Here is a 26198-nt window from a genome sequence, read left to right on the forward strand (position 1 = left end):
TCTCTTATTGGCATGGGCTTTTTGCCTCAGAATGGATATGTTTCGCGAACTGACACCTCTGCAATGGTTAATGTGCTAAGGCCAGATTGAAAGTAATAGTTGTTGATTTAATTGTTGCTGCTTTAATACCCTGCTTATCAAACAGTATACGTGTATTCATGTAAAGTACAAATTGCTGACTCATCCTATAATGTAATGTCTTACTTAACCTTCAATAAAACGAGTTTAAAAAAAAGAAATGCGACATGGTGTCAGCAATCTATCCTTACAAATATTGTGCAGCAAAAGTCAATTAGCGCTCCTTCCCTTCCGAGATCTGCCATGTGCCTTAGCATAATTAGACTATATTTAGGGTATATGTGTACTCAGGAGAAATTGCACAACCAACTGGGGCTTCATTCACCTGTTACCCTTTCAAAAATGAGAAATTTTTGGCTAAATCAACATTATTGTGAAAGAAAAATATTCAATTTTCACAGCCCATTGCTATATAATTCTATGATTCAGCTGAGGGTTCAAAGCGCTCAGTATACCCCTGCATAAATTCATTGAGGGGTGTAGTTTCAAATAAGGGTTTACTGTGAGGGTCTCTGTTGTTTTGCCATCTCAGGGGCTGTCGAAATTTTACATGGCTTCTGCAATGTCTTCCAGAACAAACCCTAGTTTTTGACCACATAGGTGGTTTCAACATACTCAGGAGAAAGTGGACCCCACAACCTATGGTGCAATTTCTCCTGTTTCCCTTGTGAAAATGAGAAACTTTGGGGCTACAGCAATCATTTTTGTGGCAAACCATGCAATATTTAATTTTCACGGCCTAATATTGTCTGATTCTGTGGAACACCTGTGGGATCAAGATGCATATCACACCCGTCTATGAATCCTGTATGGGTGTAGTTTCTTAAATGGAGTCACTTGTGGGGGTTTCTAGTGTTTTGGCACATCGGGGGGTTCAACAAATGCTACATGAAGTCCAAAATCTATTCCATACAAATTTGAGCTGCAAAAATCAAATAGCACTTCTTCCCTTCCAAACCCTCCCATGTATCCAATCAGTAGTTTCCAACCACACATGGAGTATTAATGTATCAACAAATAAAAAAAATTGTTTAAAAAATGATGCTGATGTAAAGTAGAAATGTGGTAAATTTTACTTATTAACTATTTTGTGAGGTAGAAGCATGTGCTTTAAAGGCATAAAAATTGACAGTTCGGAAATTGGAAATTTTTGGTCATTTTTGCCAAATTTTCAATATTTTCATAGATTAATGCAATCATATCGACCTAAATTTACCAGAAACATAAAGCACAATGTGTCACAAAAAAAACAATGTCAGAATCACTAAGATATGTGGAAGCATTCCAGAGATATTACCACATAAATTGACATGTCAGATTTGAAAACATTGGCCAGGTGAGGAAAATGAAATGAAAACAGGCTTCGGCGTAAGAGGGTTAAACACCAAAATAATATGTGGTGTATGTTATTTTATTTGGATCATATAGATACTGTAGTTTGGGTCATGTTCTAACAAATGATTGAGGGTTCAAACCATTTTTTGAAGTCATGATGTGACATTTGGAGATGGCTAGCTATATGAGAAAAACCTTTACAACCGTCAGCCATGGTCAAGAGCTAGGTCACTGTACTGACCCGATCTCTTACACAATAAAGACTATACCTTGGAAGCTGCTACAAGTTGGGCTGTGCTGGCTGCAATTTCATGGGAACAAACAATGAGATCTTCAAATTTCCCTTTTCCTTGCACCACAAGGTCTGCAGCATCTCTGAAAAGGATAGATGATAATAAAAGCTAGATTGTATACAATAATAAAAATAGCAAAAAAAAAACCCCAAATGGTATAAATATAATCACTCAAAACAACATACTTCCTAGTAAGAGAAAGCTGACTGCTTTCTTTTCCATTCTCTCCATTGAGTCATTTGAGAAGAATCAGAAGAGAAGCAGTCATCAAGTGATCGGCCGTATGCAAATCGCACATGAGCAGTCTCGTGACGAGTGTCGGGAAAAGTGGTCACAATGCAATCCTAACAGTGAGCACGTTACACATTATCAAGGTTCATATGTTGGAATTCCTGTCAATTTCCATAATTAATTTTGAAATAATTAATGGTTAAGGACTGGTACGTATAGTTCAACAATCTCCAACCAGTGCCCTTCCAGCTGTATCCAATACACAACTCCCAGCATGGCGTGACAGCCTGTGGTAGTAAAGGCATACTGTTAGTTGTAGTCTGTGCAGACTGGAGACCATTGCCTTACCTTAGTAGTCAATATTGATGAAAGCTTAGATCGGGGTTGGCTCCTATCATGTATTTCAAAAGGTAGCCTCTCCTTGTTATGTGTCGGACTGCCATTTGGAGAAACACTGCTCCAGAGAACGGTGTTGGAACTAACAGTTGAGCGGTCTCATAAGCACACAAAGCTCAGTGAGCCAAGAAGTGCTGTGACAGAGAAAGAGATAAAAGGATTTTTTTTCTCTAGGTTCAGTCCTCTGTTCAGTCAGTTGAGTAAAAAATGTATTTCTTCTGTTGTCATAGCCTTTCTCCTTGACTCATGCAGCTATGTGTGCCTACCATACAGCTCCTCTGTCAGTTGAAACACAGGTCTTGGTAGCAGTGTTCCTTCAAACTGCAGCCCTTCTGATATGTGACTAGGACAGGCTGCCGTTTGAATTATGTGACAAGGGCCAAAACACTTTTAAACAAATTAGACAAAATAAAATATACCTGCTCTCAACCATTTAGAAAACCTGGTCACTAAAAAAAGTCCAATGTGAGCAACCATGAAGATGAACATATTTTTTTTATTTCTTTCTTAGAGCACACAAAATATCAAAATGTTTCCATTGGAATGATTTTAAAATATTCTTCTGTATCTAGTTATTGATTTTGGAGCTTTATTTTGGCACAGCCCCTGCTGTTCTTTCCATTTTGAATCAAAAGATCCAACTTATGTGTCCACTATCAGTGGTCATATATACCAAGCACAACTATCTGCCACCTGGATCACCTTGTCTATGGCATCAGAGTGATTTCTTTTAGGTTTTTATTTCCACTTGCGGTGTCAGCCGAGGGTCATACGACTGTGATGAGATCTTGCGATCGTATCACAGCTTTGGAGAAGAGGGAGGGAGCACTTTTTCCCATCTCCTCCGCTGTCTGTCTCTGCGTGCACCGCACTGCAGTCACATAACATGCGAGTGCAGGGCGATGTTTCACAAGCTCCCATAGGCTTGTATGGGGGTGCGTAAGCCGAGACTCGCTGCAAAACGCAGCATGCTGTGATTGCACCAAGAGAACAATTTGTGTTGAGAAATAAAAGGAAAGAGGAAACTGCCTCATTGACTAACACTGGTGCGAGTGCGATCTGATTTTTTTATCGGATCGCACTCACCCCAGAAAATTGCAAGTGGAAAAGAGCCCTTAATGTGCAGATCAGTAAATAATCAGTGCACCAGATGTGGCTCCTTCTCACCGAATTCAAGGTATCAGGTGGACTTTGTGAAAGGAAGTCATGTAACAGTATTTGGAACCATAACACGTATGTAACAGTCATATGAGTTAGGGTGGATTTTTTTTTTTTAAATTATTACAATTGAAAGTATTATACGTTTTGATGAAATAAAACATTTAATGTAGGACAACCCCTTAAAAGAGTATTCCGGTTAGACGAAGGTCAGTGGAATGAATGGAGCCACATTCCGTTCAAATGGGGATAAAAGTGCCCAGTTCTTGGTACGGGCATCAAAGGTCTGAACTCCACTGATCTAGAAGTTATCACCTATCCTGTGAAACCTTCTTGCAACCGGAATACTCCATTTCTGTATGTTCCTGGAGAATGCAAAACAAGGAGCTCACGTACACCATCACAGTAGCACCCCAGCCCACAGCCTTGGAAGCCGAGATCAGTCCTTCTGTCCATCTTGAGTTTCTGGCATAAAATTCTGTGAGAGATGCTGCACCCTACAGAAAACGTACATAACAGAGATGGTGAACATGTCCTCTGACGTAAGGTACAGAGTTGATGTCTTATCACAAACGCAAGTAAAAACAATGAAAATCGATTTAAAAGCTGGACTGCATTAAAAATGGACTTTTATCAAACTGCATTAGGGCATGTTCACACTGCACATTTTTCTGTCATTTTTGAGCAGGACTGCCTTCCTTTTCACACGGAAGACGCTCAATTCTTAAAAAGAAAAAAATTACAAAACGAAGCCTCAAAAGATGCAAATACTTTGTCAATATTTCTGCTTTGAAAAAAAATCGCTTGCGTGTTCTTCAGTGTGTGATGGATTTAAAAAATACTTCCAGAAAACGTAATTAAAGATGTCCAAAGACTCACGATAAAAAGCCAGAAGAAAGAAAACCTTGAAAAAGCGTCAGGAAAAGACCAAAAATAATGTTAAAAAAGAAGCCTCAAGCTTATTCAACAGAAAATGAGCGATTGCTGATGCATCTTCTGCTTGTTAAAGGAACATTTTTGACTACAGGAAAAAGATGCAGTGTGAACATATCCCTACTCTGCAGGCCAGTCTGGTGTTTTGCAGGCATACAAACTGTATAAGTATCTATATAATTCAGGGTGTAAAAGTCTACAGGACAACAATGCAGAAGATAGATAGAAATAGTTTATGCAGTTTCAGAAAAAAAACACCCCAGGAAGCATTAATAGATGCTGCAATGTGCAGGATCTCAGTTAGGCTGGAGTCACATTAGCATATGGCATCCGATGTGAGAGCAACGGATGCGGAATGCTAATGACCCCCGGCTCAGGCTCTGCTGCGAGCGTGAGCCGAGTGTCATGCGACTGACTTGATCTTGTGATCAGGTCACAGCTGTGAAGCTGAGGGCGGCTGCGGCAGAGGAGAGAGAGGGGTTAATCCCCCCATCTCCTCCATTGTCAGCCTGTGCGTATATCGCACTGCACTGGGATAACATCCAAGTGCAGTCCGATGTTTCTCTGCAATATTCTGCTAGAGCCGTATCGATCGCACCCATTTAAGTGAATGGGTGCGAGGGATATGCCTCTCGCAGAAAATCGAAGCATGTTGCGACTTTTCTCGAATCCACTATTTGGATGGGAGAAAAGCTGACCATCTGCTCTCCCTCATTGACTAACATTGGTCAGAGTGCAATGCGAGATTTTCTCGTATTGCACTCGTCCGTTTTTTACGCTCGTGTGAGCGCACCCTTACAGAGGAACTACAAGTCACATCAAGGAATAAATATATAAGCTTTTTTTGTGACCGAAAAATGCATTTCTACCTTGGCTCGAGGTCTTATAAGGGTAATATACAGGTATATAGCATTTAAATCTCAACTAGTTGTGTTACTGTAGCAGCGGCTACAGGGAGAAAATAAAATTATATTTTCCCAGTAGCCGCTCACTTCCAATCTTCAGGGCTTTTCAGAAAGCAGATAAAGTCAGTCACACCACACTGAGGCATACTGTAACCACTCTCTAGAAATGCCTTGGCTCATCCTGATGACTGGGAGCGACTGTCTCGCACTGTCCCGATGACTAGAAGCCAGCAGCTGCAAGGAAGACATCATTTTATTTTCTCCCTTTTGCTGCTCCTCCTGTAAGTTGGCTGCATAGGATTTAAGTGCTACTTACCTGCATATTACCACCATATCTTCAGGTAAATAGCATTTCCCAAGGTGACAGGTTCCCATTAAGTCAGGTTAAACACTATTTATGTCTGAAGATGTTACCTATGTTTTAACAAGTGGTGCAAAACAAATCTGACCCGAAATTTTCAGCACCAGACTATGTCATTAATGAATCTGAATAAGACAGAAGCAATAAATTTACTAACTCTCCCACTCTCCACAATTTCCTTCTGGAGGTCCTTTGAGGCCAGTATCAAAGCTTGAATCGCCTGCATGAGATCTGTGCATGATCCCAGAATCCTGCAGAAGAAAAGCACAGATCAGCAAAGCAATATACAAAGGAGCACATCACTTACCTCTTTAGTAGTATATTGTTTGCATATTCAATCCAGTAGGTTTAAAGGGAATTTGTCATCAGAAAATTACGTATAGTTTAAACGAAGTTTTTATGTTAAATGTTTTGTTTTAATTTAAGATTTTATTTTTTCATATCACTATAAAGAAAAATAATCAGAATTCTTGCAATTTTCAGAATGGCCACTAGGCTTTATACTGATATTTCCTGTACTGAACAGATGACTTTTCATCATCTTCATTATGATCACAAACACCAGTACAATGAAAAGTAATGGTGGCGCTACATATATAGTACAGATACAGTATATAGATACATATATTGCAAAGATATATAGATACATATATAGTTCAGATATACAGTGTGTCCACCCATATCCTGTTCACCGCCATTAACTTGAGAACGGTGGCAGCTATAGCCATAGAAGTGGTGTCTAGGTATAGTAAAGTAGCCATGCGCTATGCAATGAAACCGCCTATAGCGCCACCTGGTGGAAAACAACGGAGTTAGCATTTTAAGTCCTTGTGACACTTAAGGTGGTGTCACACACAGCGACGGCAACAACGACGTCGCTGCTAAGTCACCATTTTCTGTGACGTAGCAGCGACGACCCGTCGCTGTCGCTGTGTGTGACATCCAGCAACGAGCTGGCCCCTGCTGTGAGGTCGCCGCTCGTTGCTGAATGTCCTGCTTCATTTTTTGCTTGTCGCTCTCCCGCTATGAAGCACACATCGCTGTGTGTGACAGCGACGAACTGAAGCGAGCAGGGAGATGGCTTCTGGCAGCCTGCGGTAAGCTGTAACCAAGTTAACTATCGGGTAACCAAGAAGCCCTTTCCTTTGTTACCCGATATTTACATTAGTTACTAGCACCGCCGCTCTCAAGCTGCCAGTGTCGGCTCTCTGCATACGTAGCTGGAGTACACATCGGGTAATTAACCCGATGTGTACTCTGGCTAGGAGAGCAGGGAGCAGGGAGCTGACACTGGCAGCTTGAGAGCGGCGGACGCTAGTAACTAAAGTAAATATCGGGTAACCAAGAGAAGTGCTTTCCTTGGTTACCCGATATTTACCTTAGTTACCAAGCGCAGCATCGCTTACACGCGTCGCAGCTGGCTGGTCACTGGTCGCTGGTGAGATATGCCTGTTTGACAGCTCACCAGCGACCATGTAATGACGCAGCAGCGATCTTGATAAGGTCAGGTCGCCCGTCGTGATCGCTGCTGCGTCGCTATGTGTGACCCGAGCTTTAGTGGGGTTTGGGCAGCTGACAAATTCCCTTTAATCCAGACTTACATAGGCAGATTCCTGCATGAAAAAAGCACTGATCTTTATATAGCAGTGATCAGCACTTGCGTAAGGCTGATGCAAGGACATGGTTGTACGGGGACTGAACAATCATTTACGCTGGGAGATGTGTTGTTGACAATAATCATTTTAGGACCAGCATAAATTCTACAGATGATGTTCAAGCATTTTGCTAGTTCACCGGCGGATTGATGGCATCTTTACATGGGTGAATGATCAGAAGCAAGTGTTCTTCTGAACGGTCATTTAGCTGATTATCGGCTTGTGTAATGGGGCAATTACGGTACTTGCATTCCTAAGTAAATCAACAGATAACACATTATAATATAATAAGAAATACAAACCCTGCTCTCCTATATTTGTAGTGAGCTTCTGAAGAAATTATTGAGATATATTTACTATTCAGAGTGCCTTGAGTTTGCCATAATGTGCCCAAGTTTTGCATTGCATTTTTATGATTCAATAATTTTTTAGGTTTTCAAAGTTTATACATAAAACAGTTCTAACAAAAACAATAAAACAGAATGTGCTGTATAGCATTACTTCATGCTATATCAAGCAAATAATATAGACATATACAAAAGGAGAAACAAACAAATAACATTGGTAAAAACTATGACATACAGTCGGATTAAGAATTTCCATAGTATGATTTTCAAATTGCATTGCATTTTTAACCTATTTTATAATTGTTAAAGAAAAAAAAAAAAGTCTGGCTTCAAAGAGAGTGGAAGGGCTTAGCTGAACTATAAATGGACAGCAACAAAATCTAGGCTTAAATAATCCAACCAAGAGGTAGTGTTAGGGGTACTTTGCACGTTGCGACAAGTGACGCACATCCGGCGCCGGTAACGACGTCGCAACGTGTAAAGCCTAGATGTGCCGATAAACAATCGCAAAAGCGTCGTAAATCGGTGATCTGTGTAGCATCGGACATTTTCATAATGTCGCACCAATAGGAGATACGATGTTGTTCCTCGTTCCTGCGGCAGCACACATCACTGTGTGTGAAGCCGCAGGAGCGAGGAACATCGCCTTACCTGCCTCCACCGGCTATGAGGAAGGAAGGAGGTGGGCGGGATGTTTACGTCCAGCTCATCTCCGCCCCTCCGCTTCTATTGGCCGCCTGCCGTGTGACGTCGCAGGGCAGGTAAGTGCGTGTGAAGCTGCCGTAGCGATAATGTTCGCTATGGCAGCTATCACAAGATATCGCTTGTGCGATGGGGGCGGGTACTATCGCGCTCAGCATCGCTAGTCGATGCTAGCGATGTCGCAACGTGCAAAGTACCCCTAAGGTTAGAGATAATGATCTAAAGCTTCAACAAATGTATTGCTCAGCATTAGTGATGAGCGAGCACTACCATGCTTGGGTGCTCGGTACTCGTAATGAACAGTTCGATGTTTAGATGGGCGTGACTCGTGTACTGAGTATAATGGAAGTCAATAGGAAACTCAAGCATTTTTTCTGGAAGATTTCCTAGAAAAATGCTTGAGTTCCCCATTGACTTTCATTATACTCAGGTGCTCGAGTCACACTCATCTGAGCGTCCAACTGCTCATAATGAGTAACGAGCACCCGAGCATGGTAGTGCTCGCTCATCACTACTCAGTATGAACCAATGTGATGAATTTGATGCACATGAAATTTGGCTAGTCTAAAGAACCCCATACACATTGAAGAAACTGGCAGCTGATCCAGCCAATATTGGTGAATTCAACCAACACGTGCCCACGATCAGGACCCTCTGGGTCCCTCCCCCGGAGACTGCAGCTGCTCGTGCCCATGATCAAGGTTCGGGCTGCTGTGGTCCCTCACTATGTTCTCCCTGCGGAGAATGCTTGCAAATCCGCAGCAATGAATTGACATGATTCTGGCTCGGAGAGCCGCACTGCAGGTCAGTTTAAGCTGCGGCCAGTACATGCACAATGGGCATGAGATTTCTAGAAATCCCATTCACTGAGCTTGTACTGTACATCAGTGTTTTGGACGCAGCTGAAACATGCCACGTCCAAAACCTTATGAACCCTGATCGTGGGCACACACTCTAATGTGTACGGGGGAAATCGGACAGATTATATCAGCAGAGAGAGGGATCCGGCACGTTGGCTTTTTGTTGAGCGATGTACATAAAATTGTGTGATATGTGCAGCTTCATAAATGATCTCTTGCAATTATCAATGCTGTAAATAAGTGGTCGTGTACTGTCTATTTGGGTGCATAAATGCATCTTTATATGTATCCTAATATGTAATGTATCACCAACTAGTTGGCAACTTCCACCCTACAGTCCACGTTATTTCCTTATCCTATGGTGTGAATAGCTACTTAACATTTGTCTAAACACTACTGTTGGTTAATTTCAGTGAGCTGTGGTCACAGGCTTTTATTTAATATGACATGCGGCATTTCTCTTGCACCCATTGGGGAAAGTGTCTGCTAAATGCATATTATTTGTAAATGGTTTGGGGATATTTGCCTAGTAAAGGTGATATATATTTTTATTTACGGTTTTCCTGATCATGTTTTATGGGTGGACTATAATCCAGCTGGCGTTATTGTAGTGTGTGCATTAAAGGGAACCTGTCAGCAGAAATGTCCCCTAAAACCTAACAGATTCCCCCTCTGCAGCTCCTGGGCTGCATTCTATAAAGGTCCCTGTTATGATTGTGCCCACTTTCTGACCGAAAAAAAGTGTTTATAAAGTTGTACCTTTTTGGCTTCTGATTCTGTAAATCCGTCACGGGGGCGGGCTGCCTGATGGCCGTTATTCTGCCCCCTGGTCCTGTATGCCGCCCCCATCGCTGATTTCAATACTTCTGGACGCCGCCCACTGCTCCAGCCATCCCCGCGCATGCCCAGTGCCCATCTCTCGGGGATGAGCACTGTGCCCAGCGTCACGTGCACGCAGGGTTAAGATTATGGGCGGTGCTGTGATGTTTATTCCTAAGCAACCGCCCATAATCGCGGGACCGCGCTTTCGGTGTAGTCCCTGCTCCGCGCTCTTCCCATCTATTTCCTGCCTCGGGGCAAGATGGGAAGGAGGCGAAGTGAGGTCAGCAGCAGCGCGCTTGCGCAGAAAGAAGCAGGCCGAGGGGGAAAGCGCGGTCCCGCGATTATGGGCGGTTGCTTAGGAATAAACATCACAGCACCGCCCATAATCTTAACCCTGCGTGCACGTCACCAGCGGTGACGCTGGGCACAGTGCTCATCCCCGAGAGATGGGCACTGGGCATGCGCGGGGATGGCTGGAGCAGTGGGCGGCGTCCAGAAGTATTGAAATCAGCGATGGGGGCGGCATACAGGACCAGGGGGCAGAATAACGGCCATCAGGCAGCCCGCCCCCGTGACGGATTTACAGAATCAGAAGCCAAAAAGGTACAACTTTATAAACACTTTTTTTCGGTCAGAAAGTGGGCACAATCATAACAGGGACCTTTATAGAATGCAGCCCAGGAGCTGCAGAGGGGGAATCTGTTAGGTTTTATGGGACATTTCTGCTGACAGGTTCCCTTTAAGCGCCCTATACACATTACTGAAAATGGTGATATTGGCGGGTTTGGCCGGCAGACTGATGTGTGTGCAGGCATCAGACAATAATGGTTGGGAGAGATGTCAATCAAGCATGTTCGATTGCCGACTGCAGATCGCTTTGTTCTCCCGGGGATAAGATCTCGACAGACAAGTCTCATAAAAGTAAATGGGTTCTCCTGTGTATGGGAGTGGCGGCAGGGACTGGCCGAACATTCATATTTCCGGCAGCCATCTAATGTCTATGCCGGCTGTGGTTATCTGCCCCGTCGTTGCCAGGAATGCTAGAGCAATGTGCACAATATGGATTTACTTACTGTTCATTTACTTGTAATTTTAGACCTGTATCATCTGTCCGAGATTTTTTCAGCATTTCCTGTGGGAGAAAAAAATGGTTTATGAGGTTATCACAATTTGATTGAATTTCAGGTGTAGCAGAGTAGTTTCTGCCATTTTTAACCTCATATACTGATAACTACTATTTATCATAGGACAGCAGGTAAACTATCTGCATTACCGTTCATTGTATATAAATCAGCAGTCATATAAAGCCATCAAGCAGATTAGATAGCAGTCAGATGAGAATATGGCCCACTTCTATAGGTACTGTCACACATAACGAGATCACTAGCGAGATCGCAGATGAGTCACCATTTTGGTGACGCAGTAGCGATCCCGTTAGCGATCTCGTTATGTGTGACACTTACCAGCGATCAGGCCCCTGCTGTGAGATCTCTGGTCGTTGCCGAATGGTCCAGGTCATTTTCTTCAAAGGCGATGTCCTGCTGAGCACATCGCTGTGTTTGACACTGTGTGACAGGGTCACAGTGACTGCTGAGATCGTTATACAGGTCGCTACTGCGACCTGTATTGTTCCTGCATCGCTGGTAAGATCTGACTGTGTGACATCTCACCAGCGACCTCCCAGCGACTTACCTGCGATCCCTATCAGGTCGCATCGTTTTTGGGATCGCTGGTAAGTCTTGTGTGAATGGGCCTTATCTCTCCTGATTCCTTCAGAACAGGATCCTTCTTGTGTTGTGTATGTGAGAACTGTGGCCACATCTATCTCTGACTTATCTCACCACCGAGCCAAAGGATCGGCCGTTAAAGTTCCGATAGAAGGTCCCCGTAAAAATTAAACTTGTCTGTCCCGCTGATATTGGCGGATATGGCTGACCTTATAATAATGTGTGCGGGAGCCAATCGTCTTTCGAGAAGATTAACACAGTTCATCAGCCAGCGAGATGTGCATCACATCACTGCCGATTCATCTACAATAAAGCCCTGGATGGTGTAAGGCACGAGTCTCAAACTCGGCTGAGTATAAGGGCCGCACATAGAAAACATTTTTTTTGGGGGTCCGCATTATTTGCTGTAAGGGAATAGAATGACCATAATCAGAAAACAGCACACGTACATAAAAGGCATGTGAACTAGGCCTTGGTGAAGCACAGATTGTCTACTGCTTGACCAACCGCCACGCACATATCCTGTATTAATACACATATCCTGTGCTACAAATCTAAAGAGGAACGTTTATCAAGGCTGCGGCATCAGTTTTATGCTGTAAAAAAAAGATGCCAACTTTTGCACAAGTCTTTATTGTGCCTAAATGTGAATTTTTTTCAGAAATTTCCTGCTTCTCCTGCTACTTTTGCAATGTTGATAGAAACATCAATGTGGCTAGCGAGGTAAATAGTTGTGAGCCAGATTTACTAGTCATTCCATTTTAGAAAGTCACAATAAAATCTCACTTATCACGACATTGATTGTTATAGCTATAGAAACAATGTGCAACACGTTGAGAAATTTTGCACAAATACTGACAATGCTAAATCTCCCCATCCATCTACATTCCTTCCTTGTGTTTTCTTACCTCAATTCTAGAAGCAGCTGTTTCAACAGCAGCGGCGGTGGCTGCCATCTCCTTCTCCACCAGGTCTCCCAGCTCCTCCTCTTTAATATCAAGTGACGGGGGCCGCAGCTCCTGGACGACAACAGATAACATTACTTGGTTACATTTTTCCATACAAACTGGAATCACCGCACATATGCCGGAGCACCTCTTCCCAGACTGATATTTTTGGGCAGGGCTACACGGTGACAGCAATTTTTAAGGCCGCTTTACACGCTGCGATATCGTTACCGATATCGCTAGCGTGCGTACCCGCCCCTAATATTTGTGCGACAGAGGCAAATCGCTGCCCGTGGCGCACAACATCGCGCGGACCCGTCACACTACTTACCTGTCTAGTGGCGTTGCTGTGACTAGCGAACCGCCTCCTTTCTAAGGGGGCGGTTCGTTCAGCGTCACAGCGACGTCACTAAGCGGCCGCCCAATAGAAGCGAAGGGGCAGAGATGAGCAGGACGTAACATCCCGCACACCTCCCTCCTTCCGCATTGCGGGCGGCCGCAGGTAAAGTGAGGTTCCTCGTTCCTGCGGTCTCACACATAGCGATGTGTGTTGCCGCAGGAGCGACGAACTACATCGCTAGCTGCAGCAGAAGCGATAATCGAGAATAGGGGGGCATGTCACCGATGAGCGATTTTAAACGTTTTTGTGACGATTCAAAATCGCTCATAGGTGTCACACGCAATGACATCGCTAAAGCGGCCGGATGAGCGATGTCGCAGCATGTAAAGCGGCCTTTAGCTAAGTAACTAGGCCAAAGATATCTAGGGACCTGATCTACACCTTGATGGCGTGTGACTACTTTAAGCTGCGCTTGACTATAAAAAAACAGCCAAATTGCAGATAAATCACATGTTGCAAGTTCCACATGACTCATATTGCAGTCTATGCAGCAAAGATGAGCACAACTTGATATAAACAATTAAACAGGGTTGTATTTCTGCAATGGTCGCACTAGGGTTGAGGTCTGTTGCGTGTCACAAAGAGATCCTATTGATTAATGTTAGATGGAATATCACTTTCATTTTCACATCGCCATGGAGCTGTAGTCTTCAGTTCCCCTATACACTTTAGGCAAATGGCGGCTGAAACCACCAATACAGATGGGTTTGGACAATGGTCTACTGCATATTAGGGCCCCCAGATAATTGTAGGGTGAGTTAAAGGGGTTTTGCCACCAACAAAGTTAATTTTAAAGTTCATTTTTAATCAATAGATCTTAGAATAATAATAATTTCCACCAATGGATGTGTTTTAAAAAAATGTTCCTGTGCTGAGATAATCTTATATTCAAGGGTGGCCATAAAATAACCTAAAGTGTTTGGATCCGTGTGTAGACTGACCCAGTGGACAGAATTGGCTGAATATTGGTATGTATGCTAATCAAGGCATGGAGAAACGGAAGGCATCTAAAAGAAAAATCAAATTATACCAAAACTCCCCACCAGGTGTAAAAGTGGCGCTGTACAGTGAGTGAGCAGCCCAAAAACAGTGTACCGTTAATTGGAGATGTCATAATTGTTCCACAGACTACATAACTGTTCATTATGGCCGCCATCATGCATGCTGATCATGTTCATCCTATGCAGAACATGCTCGACACTTGCGTGTAACATGTCTGGTGGGATGTTGCGCACTTCCAAAATGATGTGGTCTTTGAGGTCAGCCAGGCGACATTTCCCCAATAAACACACTCTTTCAAGTGTCCCCGCAACCAGAAATCACAAAGGTTGAGATCGGGCGAACGCGGTGGCCATGCATTATGGAAGGAGCGGCTCAAAATCCTGTCATTGGGAAAATGTGAACGCAGAACGTTGTTCACACGATTTGCGATGTGAGGAGTTGCTCTGTCATGCATGAAGGTGGTCGTCTGAAGACACTACTGCTGTTGGAGTTGCAGAACGACCACTGTTTCCAGCATTGTCTGGTATCTTGCTGCTGTCACAGAACTGGTAGCAACCCCAGTTGGCCTCAATTCTTCGTAAAAGAACGGTCTGAGGATGAATGATGAAGTGAAGCCACACCAAATGGTTACCTTTGGCGAATGCAACGGAACCCCCTCGACTGCATTTGGATTTTTGGAAGCCCATATGCGACAGTTTTGTGTGTTCACCGTTGCATTCAGGTAAAAAAGCGCTTTCTCGCACCACAGAACGTTCCATGGCCAATTGCCTTCCATTTCCACTCTTGCCAGTAACATGAATACAAAAATGTCATGCAGGTATCATTGTCACGAGGAAGAAGTTGTTGATGATGGCTAATTTTGTATGGGTGTGCCCGCAAGACCTTTCGGAGAACTTTCCACACTGTGCTGTACGGGAGCCCCAATTGCCTAAAAACACTGCGTGCACTGCTGTTCCCGGTAGGGTTGTTCATGCCCTGTTCCACGACGGCAGTGGCAATGTCCACCACAACCTCTCTGCTTACCGGTTGTCGCCCGCGCCCTGGCTGAACACTCAGTAATACTGTTGCCTCAAAATGTGTCGTCATCTGTCTCAGCAAACTGACAGCCATTAGACTGCTACGTGTCTGAAGGTCTTTCAAATGACTTTCAAATGACGAAAGGCTCTCAGTGCAGCTGTAGCATTCCTGGCATTCTTATAAAACAACCGCACTAACAGCGCACGATTTGGCAAAGAGACAGGCATCTTGCAGACTGAATTGCAAGGCGCGCTCACTGTACAGCGCCACATTTTCACCTGGTGGGTAGTTTTGGTATAAAAACATTTTTAAGATGCCTTCTGTTTCCCCATGCCTTGAATAGCATATATACCAATTTTAAGCCAATTCTGTCCACTGGGTCAGTCAGCACACAGCTCCAAACACCTTAGGTTATTTTATGGCCATCTTGTATATGTCCCTGCTATGCACTGTGTAATGGCCATGTCTGACCGTACAGAGACATGGTCTGATCATACCACAGCTCCTGGGCCGCAATTTACAGATAGCACAGCATGGCATCATAGCTGATTCTTTTTGTGAGGTAAACCATCTCCCTGCCTGTTTTTAAACAATTTTTTACCTCATAGAAAGAATAATTTGTGATCTCGTGCTGTAAGGTGTTCATACACTCTTTTGCATCCTCTCCAGCCCAGTAGATGTGGTATGATCAGACCATGTTCCTGTACTGTCAGAGACGGCCATTACACAGTACATAGAAGGGACACACAAGATTATCTCAGCACAGGAACATTTCTTTTTTTTAAACACACCCAATTGTAGAAGTTATTATTATGCCAAGATCTATTGATTAAAATTAAGTTTAAAGGTAGTGTCACACATAACGAGATCGTGAGCGAGATCGCAGCTGAGTCACCGTTTGGTGACGCAGTAGCGATCCCGTTAGCGATCTCGTTATGTGTGACATCTACCAGCGATCAGACCCCTGCTGTGAAATCGCTAGTCGTTGCTGAATGGTCCAGGTCATTTTCTTCAAAGGCGACATCCTGCTGGGCAGGACACATCGCTGTGTTTGACGCTGTGTGACAGGGTCACTGTGACTGCTGAGATCGTTATACAGGTCGCTACTGTGACCTGTATCATTCCTGCATCGCTGGTAAGATCTGACTGTGTGACATCTCACCTGCGACCTCCCAGTGACTTACCTGCGATCCCTATCAGGTCGCATCGTTTCCGGGATCGCTGGTAAGTCGTTGTGTGTGACTGGGCCTTAAGGATCCGTCATGTCTGATTTCAGATTGCTGATCCTTTTGTTCTCTCTGAGATAAGCTGGCAGAGATGTCTGGTGGCAGCATTCTTACAGAGAACACAGGAGCGCCTGGCCAAACAAGTGCTTCTGTGTATGGGAGAGTCAGGGTACCGTCACACTTTAGCGACACAGCAGCGATCCCACCAGCGATCTGACCTGGTCAGGATCGCTGCTGCGTCGCTACATGGTCGCTGGTGAGCTGTCAAACAGGCAGATCTCACCAGCGACCAGTGACCAGCCCCCAGCCATCAACGACGTGCAAGCGACACTGCGCTTGCACGGAGCCGGCGTCTGGAAGCTGCGGACACTGGTAACTAAGGTAAACATCGGGTATGGTTACCCGATGTTTACCTTAGTTACCAGCGCACACCGCTTAGCTTAGCGTGTGCATTGAGCAGGAGCCGGCACCGGCAGCGTGAGAGCTGCGGAGGCTGGTAACTAAGGTAAATATCGGGTAACCACCTTGGTTACCCGATGTTTACCTTGGTTACAGCTTACCGCAGGCTGTCAAACGCCGGCTCCTGATCCCTGCACATTCAGGATTGTTGCTCTCTCGCTGTCACACACAGCGATGTGTGCTTATCAGCGGGAGAGCAACAATAAAAAAACGAACCAGCACTGTGTGTAACGAGCAGCGATCTCACAGCAGGGGCCAGATCGCTGCTCAGTGTCACACACAGCGAGATCGCTAATGAGGTCACTGCTGCGTCACAAAAACCGTGACTCAGCAGCAATGTCAGTAGCGATCTCGCTGTGTGTGAAGTACCCCTCAGACAAGATGGTTTCTGGAGGAACCATGGGCCATTGTTCTGCTGACAGTCAGCTCTTGTGTATATGGGTTTTAAATGGGGATCCTCAGGGAATCTGATTTTGGTGACCTATCTGTAAGATAGCTCATCCATATAAGATTGTTGGTGTTCCAACATCCAGCACCCCCAGCAATCAGCCGTGGTCAGATGTAAACACTAAACATTGCTGCAGCATACAGACCCCACCAGTGACTGCTACATGCTGAATGGAGCTCCATTCATTGTTTGCATCCAGCCAGCTAAAATTGCTAATAACAGTGGGGTGCCAGGTGTCAGACCACCATTGATCTGATAATGACTACCTATTTTAATGATAAGTCATAAACGTTAAAAGTATGGAGAACCCCTTTAAACAGAACGGGCAATGAGACCTGTATAACCACATAGTTTTGCCAGGAATATGGTGATTTCTTCTTCTTCATCACTGCACCCTCTTGAGATTAGCTGATTAGCACCGAAATTCTAAGTTGTTTCTATTCCTTTGCACTCAACAAGGCAAACGCAGCCAAGACAAGAAATTATGTAAATTTCACAATTAACACAAAATATAATTGCAGCCGGGACCTCAAGCTCTTGGCACACAAACTGTGACCAAAGTAGGTCGTGTCACCAGAGGGTCTATGTGTAATCAGACCTGATGACTAACGACTGTGTGGACTATATGCTTAATCAATCTTCCTCGTCTCGCTGGGATCCGATCTATAATTAACACTGTACAAACAGTTAGATAAACTGTCAGGGTGTTTCTCTCCAAAAGGAAGTATTACTAAAACTTACTATTCCGTCTAAACTGCAGATAGGACGGCTGACCATTTAAACAATCAGACACGCCGGCTCGTGTAGGTTACCTGAGCAATGTCAGCAATGAGCTTTAGCACGGTAGTAATCTGGCTGCAGTCGGCTCCGCTCTGCGTGGCTTTGTTCTTCAGGGTAGAGAGATAGTTCAGGGCTTCAGTACCACACGTACGACAATTATCAAAGAGCTCTGAGAAGAAAAACATTACAATATAAAAATACTGTTGGGTGAATGACTATTCGAAGTTAAAGGGATTGGCCGGTTCAAACAAGTCCAAATTTAGGTGATAAATTATTGGTGGGGTCCGACCACTAGGACCTGTAATGATCAGCAGAACGGGCAACTTTGATCCCCGTTAGGATTGAGTGGCCATGAGCAAGCTCAGTGGCCACTCCATTCATTCCCTATACATCTGCTGAGTGCTGCACTTGACTTTTTCTGACGGCCACATAGAGAATGGATGGAGAGGTAGATGGGCATCCAACTTGCCATATAATTGTGCAACAGGGATAAAGGTTCCCCATAAAGTATAGAACGATAGGACTCCCACCAATAAGCAAGTTATCCTGACGACAGGCAATAACCTATTTTTACTGGACAGTCCCTTTAATAATCATGTGACCATATACTGTGTTGACTTGGGATATTTCTAATGGTCATGATGATAAAGGTACAAAGGACCCAACACAAACCATAATCAGATTTACAATATAATGTATATTTCGGCATTGAACGTTGAGAGATACTATAGAGGATAAATTATGAAATTGTTTGGTCACTGTACGCCCACAAGGGACATGGCCTGTCAGAATATATTGCAGATATGAACAGATTTCATAATTTGCAATGCAACAAGTAAACACAGCGGTATATCCACTGGAAATTTGCAAACTCCTAAGGAAACAAAGAAGGCCAGCTCCGGAATCCCTAGGTGCTGGAGAGATGTGCATGTTGTAGTTTGTGAGCTCTGAAATCTGTATATTCTCTTAAGCCAGCTTTACACCTTACAATTAGGTGTGCGATCTCGTATGCGATGTGACACGCCCAGGTCACATATGCGATTTAATGAGATTGCACGTAGGTCGTTCATTTGCTGTCACACGTGCGTTAGTAGTCTATGTTAAATTGATCAATTTTGTGTGCGATCCTTTAGATCATGTGTTCTGTGACGTATGCATTGGGCACCTTTTTTTTTTTATTTTTATTTATTGACTTGCCAAGCGTGTGTAATGTGTAGGGATGCGTTTTTACTATGTCAGTTGCCATTCAGCTCTGCTACATGGCCGCTGACAGCAGACACAGACAGCCATGTAGCAGAGCTGAATGGCAGATAACAGCAGACACAGACAGAGCCGCACTGTCAGAATGAACTCTGGTGAACCTCACCCGACTTCATTGTCATGCTGCGGCTCTGTCTGTGTCACGTCCTGATTAGCGGTCACCTGTGAAGGACTCACCGGTGACCGCTAATCTCCTAAGTGACAGAAGTTAGCAGCCCTCTCTCATACTCACCGATCCCCGATGCTGCACGGCATTCACACTGCTCCGGCGGCTTTTACTGTTTTGAAAAAGCCGGCCGCCTATTAAACAATCTCGTATTCCCTGCTTTCCCCGCCCACCGGCGCCTATGATTGGTTACAGTGAGACACGCCCCCACGCTGAGTGACAGGTGTCACACTGCACCCAATCACAGCAGCCGGTGGGCGTGTCTATACTGTGTAGTGAAATAAATAATTAAATAATTATAAAAAACGGTGTGCGGTCCCCCCCGATTTTAAAACCAGCCAGATAAAGCCATACGGCTGAAGGCTGGTATTCTCAGGATGGGGAGCTCCACATTATGGGGAGCCCCCCAGCCTAACAATATCAGCCAACAGCCGCTCAGAATTGCCGCATACATTAGATGCGACAGTTCTGGGACTGTACCCGGCTCTTCCCGATTTGCCCTGGTGCGTTGGCAAATCGGGGTAATAAGGAGTTATTGGCAGCCTATAGCTGCCAATAAGTCCTAGATTAATCATGTGAGGCGTCTATGAGACACCCTCCATGATTAATCTGTAAATTACAGTAAATAAACACACACGCCCGAAAAAATCCTTTATTAGAAATAAAAAACACAAACACATTCCCTGGTTCACCACTTTAATCAGCCCCAAAAAGCCCTCCTTGTCCGGCGTAATCCAGGATGATGCAGCGTCGCTTCCAGCTGTGCTGCATGCAGGTGACAGGAGCTGCAGCAGACACAGCCGCTCCGGTCACCTCCAAGCAGCTAATGAAGACAGCCGCGCGATCAGCTGAGCTGTCACCGAGGTTACCCGCTGTCACTGGATCCAGCGGTGGATGCAGCGGTGGCCGCGGGTAAACTCAGTGACAGCTCAGCTGATCGCGCTACTCACCGCCGCTCCGGTCACCTCCACGCAGCAACTGAGGTGAGTAGCGCGATCAGCTGAGCTGTCACTGAGGTTACCCGCGGCCACCGCTGCATCCACCGCTGGATCCAGTGACAGCGGGTAACCTCAGTGACAGCTCAGCTGATCGCACGGCTGTCTTCATTAGCTGCGTGGAGGTGACCGGAGCGGCTGTGTCTGCTGCAGCTCCGGTCACCTCCATGCAGCAGCGCTGGAAGCGACGCTGGACCATCCTGGAGTACGCCGGACATGGAGGGCTTTTTGGGGCTGATTAAAGTGGTTAACCAGGCTATATGTGTGTGTTTTTTATTTCTAATAAAGGATTTTTTCGGGCGTGTGTGTTTATTTACTGTAATTTACAGATTAATCATGGAAGGTGTCTCATAGACGCCTGACATGATTAATCTAGGACTTATTGGCAGCTATGGGCTGCCAATAACTCCTTATTACCCCGATTTGCCAACGCACCAGGGCAAATCGGGAAGAGCCGGGTACAGTCCCAGAACTGTCGCATCTAATGTATGCGGCAATTCTGGGCGGCTGCTGACTGATATTGTTAGGCTGGGGGGCTCCCCATAACGTGGAGCTCCCCATCCTGAGAATACCAGCCTTCAGCCGTATGGCTTTATCTGGCTGGTTTTAAAATTAGGGGGGAACCGCACGCCGGTTTTTTTTAATTATTTAATTATTCATTTCACTACACAGTATAGACACGCCCACCGGCTGCTGTGATTGGGTGCAGTGTGACACCTGTCACTCAGCGTGGGGGCGTGTCTCACTGTAACCAATCATAGGCGCCAGTGGGCGGGGAAAGCAGGGAATACGAGATTGTTTAATGGGCGGCCGGCTTTTTCAAAACAGTAAAAGCCGCCGGAGCAGTGTGAACGCCGTGCAGAGCCGCGCCGGTGATCGGGGATCGGTGAGTATGAGAGAGGGGGTAAGAGGGTAAGACTGACATGGACAGAGAGAGAGGGACAGAGATAGTGACGGACTGACAGAGATTAGTGAATGACAGACATTGTGAGGCGCTTCAGAACGCAGCTTTTCAGCTGCGCTCTGAAGCAGACCTTTTTTAAGCTGCGGTGCAGAGCGCACACCTGCGCACATAGCCTCAGACATCACAATCGTATGATGGATGTCACACGTTACAATTGACTAGTTTCGTACTACCAAACGTCCAATGTATGAGGAATAAACGACGTGTATGCGATCACCGTATTTGCGTTCAATATCGATCGCATGTAGGTTTCACACGCAAATACGTCACGAACGATGCCGGATGTGCGTCACTTACAACTTGACCCCGACGACGGATTGAAAGATCTATTGAAGTGTGTAAAGCAGGCATTAGAGCTGAGGATGTAGCAGTTCATAAGGTCCGAAATCCGTCGCTGCTCGAAGAGCTGTGGATGTAGTAGTTCGCTAGCTACAAAATCCGTAGGTGCGCAGAGAACTGTGGATGGGGCTTCAGGGAGGCCGTGTGAGGAAATAGGCACCATGCAACCTCACCCAAAATGCTTAGAGCACCTAATTTGCATGTGAACATTAAAAATTTTCTTGTTTAAGGGAAAACATTTTTGAACTAAAAGGTATGGCTCAGATTTTTATGTGGAAATGTGTGGATTACATCAGATGAAACTCGTTATTACTCACTGTCAGACGTCCTCGTCTGGGCTCCTTGCATGATGACATCACTTATTCTGTGTGCAAACTGCACCAGGTTTGGCAACAGGGAATTTACATCTATAAAATGAATAGAATAAGTAGATAAATCTATAAAACATTTAAGATAAATGAAAAAGTCTATGATCACAATAAGAAAAAATTCCAAATGCTAGTCTAAATAGAAGGACCTGAAAATGCACAACCATGATATAATCCAGGAAAGCAGCACTAGATTTTTTTTTTTCTAGTCATTTACAGCAAGCAGAGATACTTAAAAGAGCAATATATATATATATATATATATATATATATATATATATATATATATATATATATATATATATATATATATATATATATATATATCTGCGCACACACACACAAACACACATACATATATATATATATATATATATAAAATGTGTTTGTGTGTGTGTGTGTGTGTGTGTGTGTGCGCAGATTATATATATATACACACACATACATACATACACACACATTGTGTGTCTGTGTATATATATTATAGACACATACACTACCGTTCAAAAATTTAGGGTCACTTAGATATTCCCTTATTTTTGAAAGAAAAGCACATTTTTTTTCAATGAAGCTGACATTAAATTAAACAGAAATAAACTCTATACATTATTAATGTGGTAAATGACTATTCCTGCTGCAAACGTCTGGCTTTTAATGTAATATCTACATTAGGTGTATAGAGGCCCATTTCCAACAACCACCGCTCCAGTGTTCTAATGGTACATTGTGTTTGCTAACTGTGTTAGAAAGCTAATAGATGTTTAGAAATCCCTTGAAAATCTTTGTGCAAGTTTGTTAGCACAGTTGAATACAGTTTTGCTGATTAGAGAAGCTATAAAACTGGCCTCCTTCCTTTGAGCTAGTTGAAAATCTAGTGCATTTATTGGTTCCATTAAACTCTCAAAATGGCCAGAAAAAGAGAACTTTCATGTGAAACTCGACAGTCTATTCTTGTTCTTAGAAATGAGGGATATTCCATGTGAGAAATTGCCAAGAAACTGAAGATTTCCTACAATGGTGTGTACTTCTCCCTTCAGAGGAGAGCACACACAGGCTCTAACCAGAGTAGAAAGAGAAGTGGGAGGCTCTGCTGTACAACTGAGCAACAAGACAAGTACATTAGAGTCTCTAGTTTGAGAAATCGATGCCTCACAGGTCCTCAACTGGCAGCTTCATTAAATAGGACCCGCAAAATGCCAGTGTCAACGTCTACAGTGAAGAGGCGACTCCGGGATGCTGGCCTTCAGGGCAGAGTGGCAAAGAAAAGCCATATCTGAGACTGGCTAATAAAAGGAAAAGATTAATATGGGCAAAAGAACACAGACACTGGGCAGGGGAAGATTGGAAAAAAGTTTTATAGACAGACAAATCGAAGTTTGAGGTGTTTGGATCACATAGAAGAACATTTGTGAGACACAGAACAAACTGAAAAGATGCTGGAAGAGTGCCTGACGCCAGCTGTCAAGCATGGTAGAGGTAATGTGATGGTCTGGGGTTGCTTTCGTGCTGGTAAAGTTGGAGATTTGTACAAGGTAAAAGGGATTTTGAATAAGGAAGGCTATCTCTCCATTTTGCAACGCCATGCCATGTCCTGTGGACAGCGCAGGCAGATGGGATCCTATTTCTAATGGAGTGGCCGCCCAGTCACCAGATCTCAATCATATTGAGCTGTTGTGGGAGCAGCTTGACTGTATGGTGCGCAAAAAGTGCCCATCAAGCCATTCCAACTTGTGGGAGGGGGGAAGCATGGGATGAAATATCTCCAGATTACCTCATCAAATTAACAGCTAGAATGCCAAAGGTCTGCAAAGCTGGAATTGCTGCAAAAGAGCATTCTGTGTCGAAAGCAAATACTGTTACTTGCCACAGATGAGTTTGAACGAGCATCACATGCTTGAAACAAAGTTGCTTACCAACACTTTTGGAAAGGTGCCAACAATTTTGTCTGGCCCATTTTTGGTGAAATTATTTCCAACTTTCCCTTTTTTTCTCTTTTTTGTGTTATTGCAATGCACACAAAGGAAATAAATGTGTATAACAAAACTTTCTGGGAGAAGTGCTCCTTTTTTGGAGCAATATCAAGGGTGCCAATACTTTTGGCTATGACTTATATATATATAAGTCATAGCCAAAAGTATTGGCACCCTTGATATTGCTCCAAAAAAGGAGCACTTCTCCCAGAAAGTTTTGTTATACACATTTATTTCCTTTGTGTGCATTGCAATAACACAAAAAAGAGAAAAAAAGGGAAAGTTGGAAATAATTTCACCAAAAATGGGCCAGACAAAATTGTTGGCACCTTTCCAAAAGTGTTGGTAAGCAACTTTGTTTCAAGCATGTGATGCTCGTTCAAACTCATCTGTGGCAAGTAACAGGTGTGGGCAATATGAAAACCAGATAAAAAGGGGAGATGTTGACTCAATCTTTGCATTATGTGTTTGCATGGTGAACAGAAAGAGAACTGTCTGAGGAATTAATAATCAAAATTATTGTAAATATTAACAATTTCAAAGTTACAAGTCCATGTCCAGAAATCTTGATGTTCCTTTGTCCACGGAGTGCAACATAACCAAGAGGTTTACAACCTATGGCACTGTAGCTTATCTCCCTGGATGTGGATGGCAGAGGAAAATTGATTAGAGTTTGCAATGTAGGATAGTTTGGATGGTGGATAAGCCCTAATCAAGTTCCAAAAAAATTCAAGATGTCCTGCAGGGTCAGTGCACATTGGTGTCAGCGAGAACTATCCATCCACATTTAAATTAAATGAAACGCAATGTAGGAGTGCCCCACTGCTAACACAGAGACATATAATGGTAGACTACAGTTTGTCAAAATGTACATCACTAAGCCAAAATCCTTCTGGAAAAGAAGACTTGTGGACAGATGAGACCAAGTTAGAGCTACTGTTTATGGAAAATGGAATGAGACTTACAAAGAAAAAAAACACAGTACCTATAGTCAAATATGGTGAAGGTTCAAAGATGTTTAGGGGTTGTTTTGCTGCCTCTGGCACTGGGGGCCTTGACCATGTGCAAGGCATCATAAAATATGAAGATTACCAAAAGATTTTGCAATGTAGTTCCTAGTGTGAGAAAGCTGGGTTTGCATTCTAAGTCATGAGACTTCCAGCAGGATAATGACCCCAAACATGGTAAGAAGCCCCCAGAAATGGATGGAAACAAAGCACTGGAGAGTTCTGAAGTGGCAGCAATGAGTCCAAATCTAAATCACATTGAATATCTATGGAGAGATCTTAAAATTGCTGTTGGGATAAGGCGCCTTCAAATATGAGAGACCTGGAGCAGTTTATAAAAGAAGAGTCTAAGGCAGGCTTTGCACATTGCGACATTGCAAGCTGATGCTGCGATGTCGCACACGATAGTCCCCGCCCCAGGTACGATATCTTGTGATAGCTGGCATAGCGAAAATTATCGCTACGCCAGCTTCACACTGCCCTGCGACCGTCGCTGTGGCCGGCGACCCACCTCCTTCCTAAGGGGGCGGGTCGTGTGGCGTCATAGCGACGTCACACGGCAGGCGGCCAATAGCAGCGGAGGGGCGGAGATGAGCAGGATGTAAACATCCCGCCCACCTTCTTCCTTCCGCATAGCCGCCGGCGGCAGGTAAGGTGATGTTCCTCGCTCCTGCGGCTTCATACACAGCGATGTGTGCTGCCGCAGGAACGAGGAACAACATCGTACCTGTCGCTGCAGCGTAATTATGAAAAAGTCGGAGCCTGCACCGATGATACGATAACGACGCTTTTGCGCTCGTTAATTGTATCATCTAGGATTTACACACTACGATATCGACTGCGACGCCGGATGTGCGTCACTTTCGATTTGACCCCTCCGAGATCGCACGTGCGATGTTGCAACGTGCAAAGCCGCCCTAAGATTCCAGTTGAGATGTAAGAAGCTTGTTGATGGTTATAGGAAGCAGTTATTTATTCCAAAGGACGTGCAACCCAATATTAAGTTGAGGGTGCCAACAATTTTGTGTGGCCCATTTTTGGAGTGTG

The 26198-nt window shown here is 44.3% G+C and overlaps 1 protein-coding gene across 1 annotated transcript; it reads right to left on the bottom strand.

Annotated features, from left to right (window-relative positions):
- Positions 1-1676: 1676 nt before the first annotated feature.
- LOC142281998 (huntingtin-interacting protein 1-like) lies at positions 1677-22213 on the bottom strand (the record flags this gene model as incomplete). Its single annotated transcript, XM_075332922.1, has 7 exons — positions 1677-1788; positions 3888-3988; positions 5848-5941; positions 11150-11208; positions 12712-12822; positions 18115-18251; positions 22124-22213. Coding segments are annotated over 7 exons (704 nt in total), but the record flags the coding sequence as incomplete, so codon positions are not given.
- Between the last annotated feature and the right edge of the window lie 3985 nt (positions 22214-26198).

This window comes from Anomaloglossus baeobatrachus, unplaced genomic scaffold, assembly GCF_048569485.1.
Source record: "Anomaloglossus baeobatrachus isolate aAnoBae1 unplaced genomic scaffold, aAnoBae1.hap1 Scaffold_4911, whole genome shotgun sequence".
Lineage (NCBI taxonomy): Eukaryota > Metazoa > Chordata > Amphibia > Anura > Aromobatidae > Anomaloglossus > Anomaloglossus baeobatrachus.